The 7,387-nt window shown below is 38.8% G+C and overlaps 1 protein-coding gene across 1 annotated transcript in view; it reads right to left on the reverse strand.

Moving 5' to 3' along the window:
- F13A1 (coagulation factor XIII, A1 polypeptide) overlaps positions 1-7,387 on the reverse strand; it is a 302,545-nt gene that overhangs the window by 125,640 nt on the left and 169,518 nt on the right. Inside the window, exon 7 of the mRNA XM_006888734.1 lies at positions 4,711-4,849. Within this exon, the coding sequence (XP_006888796.1) occupies positions 4,711-4,849 (139 nt within the window). The remainder of the gene's footprint in view (positions 1-4,710; positions 4,850-7,387) is intronic.

Consider the following 7,387-nt stretch of genomic DNA (forward strand, 5'->3'; position numbering starts at 1 on the left):
GACCATGGCCTGTATCAGGCGCACCTTAGTCTCCAGAGAGACACCATTGCTCTTGAGTACTTTAGAGAGGTCCCTAACCGCAGACTTTCCCATCGTGATACGTTTCTTGATTTCCTGGCTGTTGGTGCCAAGAGGAGAAAAATCTGAGGGAAGGCTGAAATCTCAGTGGGTCTCCCTTGGTTCTAGAGTATACTGAGCATACCCTTCTCTTCCCTTTCATCCTCCTCCGTATAGGGATATAGATAAAAAAGTGATGAGACCTGGGTAGTCAAAACCTAAGGAGACAGATTAATTGATTGCCAACCAAGGTTAAGGAGAATAATGAGATGTATACTTTCTGAGAGGTATTGTGAATGTTTGATGTCTTTTGAAAGATTTAGTCATGGAAGGAGACCTAGGTTTGCAGAGTGGAGGAGGTACCTGGGACCACAGGAACCACACACACATGCACAAACCTGGGGGCAACAAAGGTTTTTCCCTTGTCTGGAGTCTTAAGACAGAAGTGAATATCTGAGGCTTGGGTGAATCTAATTGTTCTTGATACCCTTGCTAGAAAATTAATTGTGTTTTGCTAGCCGCTCTGATCTCTCAGGTCAGTTGATGTTCACAACATCATTTCCATCCTTAACCAAGTCTGGTTCAGTTTTATGGGCTCCACCCCTTGACCAGGCTAATCCTATAGCCTCAGAGGTCCTGCTTCTTACCAAAGATATTGTGTCATATACTCAAGGTCCCATAAAGATTTTCTCCAAACCACAGCTTGATATGTATATAAGTGTGGTGACCAAATATTGGTAGTGGATCAGGGGATGGTCCTTTAGCTTTCTCAAGGATGGTCTTAGGGACAATTGGGGTTCTCTCCAGCATCTTTAACACATCATCAGATGTGCTTGTTTTAAGTTATGGTCTTTTTAATCACTCGCTATGCATCCAAGAGCTGGGTAATGAATAAGGATGACAGAAGCATAGATACTTTTTAGCTTTTGTGTTGGTGAAAAACATTGACTATCCCATGGACTGCCAAAAAAAATCCCACACCACCAAACAAGTATGTCTTGGAGAAAATGCAGACAGAATGATCCTTGGAGATAATGATGACTAAGTTTCATCTCACATACCTTGGGCATGTTGCTAGGGGAGGCTATTCTTCAGAGAAAGACATCATACTTGGCAAGATGGAGGGTCAATGGAAGAGAGGAAGGTCCTCAACCAAACGGATCGACAGTGACTGTTGTGATGAGCTTGAATGTGTTAGAAATTGTGGGCATGTCACAAGATAGGACAGTGTTTAGATTTGTTGTGTATAGGGTTATTATGGGTCGTACTTGACTTGTTAGCTCCTAAAAGCAACGGCCAGCAGGCCCCACTGTTTTCATGGCAGAGGAAAATCTTTCCGCTTTTATTGATAAAATACTTCAATGTTACAGTAATAGCATCAATTTAGGACACGACATCTCTCTTTCTGAGTGTTCAATGTGCTTAGGTTGATGGCAATATATTGCCTCTAAGAATTCCACTGCTACCAGCTCTAGCTGGGAGACTAATAACTAAAGCAATTAGAACAGTGCACATTCATTAGGCACATGTTATCCTCGGCTCTGTGCTGAATGAGGTAGGAAATTTTGTTCTCTCTACTTTAGAGGAGAAAAGAGAAGTTGTGTCTCACCCAAAGTCACCCAGCTGATTAGAGGTAGGGCTGGGACTTGAACCCAGAGATGATGAACCTCTTGAATGATAGTACTTGATTTAGGTTGTTCCAAGGTGGGAGAAGTTATCAATCATTAATCAGCCAGTCATCCTGACAGGCAATGGCAAAGAAAACACTAGCAAAGTAGATCAATCAGAAACTGTTCTTGAGAAAGATGTGTGACTGTGACACTATAACACAGGAAAACAGACTCCCAAGGAAAAAATAAACAAGATGGCTGGAGAAGCAGATCATCATAAATCCATCAAAACTGATGTACTGACAGCTGTGTAAAGCCCACTCTCCACTGGAAAAAGATCTATAAACCCTTTTGTAAGATAAAGACAGGGGACCTGCCTGTCCTGACTCATTTATGGTCTGTTGTGAATGTCTAAGAAACCTCAGTTTCTTTCTCTTGCTCTCACTTGGTGTTGGCATCTTTCTTGTATATCTGAGTCAGAGTTCCTACTCAAAGAGGCCTCTGGACCTTTTCTGGAAATCATCCCCTGGACAATCTCATACATTAAAAGCCTATGAACAGGCAAAAGAAGAAGAGAGAGGAGTCTAAAGCAGTGGAGGATAAGTGAGAATGCTGGATCAGAGGACATAGTCCTAAGTGAGAATGCTGGATCAGAGGACATAGTCCTAAGGTGAGGGGATACTTGAAGAACACATATAAGGTTTCAAGAATAGGAAAGGAACAGCTAAATGGAAAGGGATATCAAGAAGAAGAACAATAGCACAACTCTGAATCAGTTTTGTTTAGGATCTAGTAAGATTATTTGCTGGAGTGTCTGGTTGTTGTGTTTTATTGTTAGGTACTATCAAGTTGGAATCAACTCAGAGCTGACCCTCCAGTGGGTTTTTAGAGGCAGTAAATCTTACAGGAGTAGATTGCCCGTCTTTTTACTGTAGCCTATGAATTGAAATCATGTGACTTTGGGTTGACAGCACAATTCCTTACCATTAAGCCACCACTAAGCTCCTGGGATGCCCAATGGAGAAATATAATTGTGAAATTTGAATCAAGGAAGAGGGAAGAATTTCTAGGACTGGCAGCTGACTGCAAAGACACTGCTTATGTATGTGAGAGTGTGTAAGAGATATTGAATAGAGGATATAAAATAATTCTCATTTTGCCATTTGAGACTGTCACAATAGGCCAATAGGCTTCAAGGCAGCTTTTTTTGGGCTGTTTTTGTCATTCCATGTACACACTGGGCCACTATACAGTAACTCCCTGTGCTTAAATAGTTCTTTAAATTGCTATTCAATTTACAGAGGTGAGGTTTTCTCTCTCCCAAATTCTCTAGCTTGCCACTGATCAGTTCATTCCCTTCAAATGAACTGCACTATGTTTTATTCATAGTATCACTTTGCTACTAGTTCAGCGATTTCTTTCTTTCAACATTCTCAAATGAGCATTTACCGGTAGCGGCGAGTTAATACTGTTCCTACAACCATGATACATTCCTCTCACACAGGGGAGTAAAGACACTTCTAACTTTTAATTTCTCTTAAAATGAGTTTATAACTTCCTATCATCCCCATTTGGATGCTTTTACAACTGACAGTGTTTTAGCTTTATTACTTGTAAAGAACAACCTTATGGGAGATATCTTTTGGCTTGGAAATCTCAGCTAGTCCAATTCCTGGCAACAGCTGAAATTATGCACCAATTTCCTCAAATATAGACCTTGGTAAATATTCTTTCAATTTGGACTCTTAGGATTACCGCCCCTCTTTTTAGTATATTGTTCTAGATGGATAGGGTCACAAGGAAGACATCTATTTTACTGGGATCTTAAACTCCATCTAGACAAATTGGGGTGTAGGAAATTAATTATATAGTTGGTATTTGATAACAACTACAATTTTATTTCTATTTCTACTTCTGAATGAAATGTGAAGGCACAAATCAAGGAGAATAGCATCTTTAAATTTAAAGCATAGTCAACTGTTGAAAAAGTAAAATAGATTGATTTGTGATAGAAGGTCAAAGGCATTTTGGTTATATTCAGTGTCTCATCTATTCAGTCTGTCAAATCCGTGCCCTTGAACATATATTTTACTTTAAGCTCCCTGAGCCTCAGTTTGTTGCTCTGTACAATGGTGATATTATTAACACTCATCTGATAAAATGGTTTTAAAAAATTAAACAGAGTTATTCATGCCCTGAGGTTAACATGTTGTTGCTGCTGCTTAAGTTTACTTCAACTCATTGTTACCTTAAGTTGCCGAGCCCTGCAACTTGGTTCATTGTTGAGGACAATTTGCAAATCCAACTTATCTAAAAAAGTTTCCCTTGCTGTTCTTGGCCCTCCATTTCACCAATATGGTGCCTCCCTTCAGTTGACCGGGCTTTTCCAATGACATGTTCAAAACAAGTGAGTTTGGTTATGATACACAATACTTTCCCTTCACTAATTACTAGAAGTTAATCACCATAACCCTCTTTCAAGTGTCTCTTAGTCTGGATGTTCTGCTGAAATCTATTCTTCTGATAAATCTGCTGGTATTGAAATACTAGTGGCCTAGCTTCTAGCATCATAGCTGCTTACAAACCACCAGGATAGGACGGACTGCAGATGGGTGGTAGAGAATGGTACATGTTAACAGGTGTGAGAGCATAGACAGAGAAATCTTAGCCCTAAATCCTGAGCCATCAAACAACAACAACAAAGGCACCTTTCTTTCTTTCTATTTTTTTAAAAAAGCACCTTTCTTTGGTGGTTACTGTTATAATGGTATGATCAGACTTTGTTCATGGAATCCAAATTGCCTGTTCAGTTACATTTATAAGCCATTAACTAAAAAGCAAAAACAAAAACAAAAAAACAAAATCCAAACAAACACACAGAATAATCCCTCAAAAAACCACTTTGACAATCAAATATATTTATCTATGTCATGGACGAGCCCTTAAAATAAAGGAGAACGAAACATTAGATAGGGTCTGACTGGTGATAATGTCATGTCACTTTAAATAGATTTTTAGCAAATTTCTTGCCATTCCCACTTACCACACTGAATCCTTTGTGAGCTTGGAGTTCACATTCCCATCTTCTTCCAGGAAAACATCCATCTGCAAATTGGCATTGTTATCATGGGCTGAGAAGTAATTGGTAACAACTCTCGCTGGTATCCCAAGGCATCGCAAAACTACAGGAAAGAAGGGCAGAGTATTTACGTGAAAACATTGCCCAAACTACTAGATTTGTAGTTAAAAATCTCCTCTCTAAGGTGACTTTTTTTTTACCCATATGAAAAGTTCATTTAAACTTCTTGTCCTGAAATGTCCCACACTGAATGAAGAAGTTATTAAAGTTTCAGAAAGAAGCCTTGAGTGACTGTTCAAAATGACAGCTGGCACCAAATGACACCAACTAGAACAGAATCCCAACAACAGGGCTCTCATTGTTTATTTTCCAATTACCAAATTAGTATTATTTTAGTCAAGTTACTGAGATTATGTTCTTAAAAGCAAACAACACAATCAGTAAGAAGTTGGATTTTTAGAACCTAAGTCCTTTCTGGAGTTTGTTCCTGGGACTGGAGTCCTTCCTTTTGGCAATCAATACAGGATGACATCACAGATTCATTTTAATTGTTGGATAATGAATTACCTGGATGCATCTCTTGCCATATGTATCTATTGATTAAACTTAATTCAAATGCCCTCCCTGACTCCCAAGACTCTAGCCATCAGGGCTCATTGAAAATAATTCAGCTGACAATTTTAAGATTAATGACTTGGCTTGCCTTTTCCCCTCCCTCAGAATTATTTAGCATTTTTTAACCAAAGACTATCCATCTCCTTCAACAGAATAACATTGGAAGCTTGCACTTAGGACTGGTAGAGACATAAGCATCCTCCACCTTGAATAGTCTAATCTTAATACCCCAACAAAAATGGCCAGCCCCAGTGTACTCCTCATCCCCCTCCCATCTTCCTCACTCTACTGATTCACACCAGTAGTGGTTAAGTATTCAGCAGCTAACCAGGTTGGTGGTTCAAATTCACCAGTTGTTCCATGGAAGAAAATTGGGGCATTCTACTCTCATAAAGATTTGCAGCCTTGGAAACACTATAGGGAGTTCACCTCTGCCCTGAAAGGTCAATATATAAGTTGGAATCACCTCAGCAGTAATGAGTTAGAATTTTCAATTTACATTCAGAATGCGTGGGTTCAAACACTTGCCAATGCACCTCAAGCAGTCTATATGTCAATCTATATGTCAAGTCTATATATCAGTGGAGGCTTGATGTGAAACTGAGCAGACTTCAACTGAGCTTCAAGACTAAGATCAGCTAGGAAGAAAGGCCTAGAAATATATTTCTTAAATCTAACCAATGAAACATTTTGGGTCACAATGGTTTGATCCATAACTGAACAAGGCGATGATGCAGACTGGAGGCATTTCATCCCATTGTGTTGGTGACATCATGTATTGAGGGCTAGTTAATGAAAATGAGCAACTACAACAGCAACAACTTTCATGACACAGTTTTCCCAAAGAAAGAACTTATACTCTATCTATGGTTTAATATTTTTACATTATCACAGGGTGAGAACCATAGTCCCTGAGTTTGCCTTAATTCCTTAATTGTAAAGGAGGTGAAGCTTACCTTTAGAGGCACCCTCTCCTTCAATGTTCCTCTTTATATTTACTCTCTATCTTACTTATCCAAAGTATCTATTTGTTATTCCTTAATTTTCCAGCAAAGCAAATTCCCAGGAACACATCTCATGACATTTTGATAAGACATGAATGAATGAAGAATGTTTATCATTGTATCTGGTTCCAAACCAAGAGTAATTATACCGAGATAGTAAAACCCCAAGCAGTGGAGCACATGAAGTTAGGAGGTCCTTTTTTTCAAGAGTAACTGCCAGCATTGAGCAGTTTCTTGAGGGATCCTCAAGGAGGGAGGACTACCTCCAACCCCTAGGCCATCATGAAGGTCAAGTTTCCATTGAGAACTTCAAAAGCCAGCACAGCCAAGTTTGGAAGATGAGTTTTTGCTTTATTGTTCCCAGGAAATAGATATTCTTTAAGTTCTCGAGCATACTAAAACCGTAAGACTATATTTTTTATTCAGCTTGATGCTATAGCAAAAAAAAAAACACCCAAAACACAATTCATAGTTTCTTGGATCAAACACAAACTCTTATGCTGTGAAAAATTTCAGTTGAAATTGACAGGTTTCTTAGGCATTAAAAAATAGCCCTATCCTGACCTGCAGCCCCTACTTGTTTTTTCTAATTTAAAAACTGCTAACTAGATCAAATATTCTTTACTAACAAGTAGGCAGAAAGAAAATTCACACTTGAGCTTAATGTTTCTGCCAAGGCTGCAGAAACAGTCTGTGAATGAAAATCATTACCAAAGATGACTGTGTATGGAAAGAAATGCATTTTAAAAACATTCATTGAATTAACTATAACATTGTCTGGATTTTGAGAGGCAAATGCCATTTTGAAAAATGATGTATGAGGTGGAAGGGAGTAATTCTGATCCCATATGCTTTACTCTATGGATTGCATGTAGGGTGGATTAAAGATCAGAAAGGAGACTGGGAAGGTATTTGGTTGTTCATTCTGAATTTGAATTGCTCAGGGACACTGAGATTCAGTTATGTAAAAATAGAGACAAGACCTCCCTCCCTGACCCTTTCATTAACTGGGATAAATATTA

This window comes from Elephantulus edwardii, unplaced genomic scaffold (genome assembly GCF_000299155.1).
Source record: "Elephantulus edwardii isolate Elephantulus edwardi_28Jun2011 unplaced genomic scaffold, EleEdw1.0 scaffold00071, whole genome shotgun sequence".
NCBI lineage: Eukaryota > Metazoa > Chordata > Mammalia > Macroscelidea > Macroscelididae > Elephantulus > Elephantulus edwardii.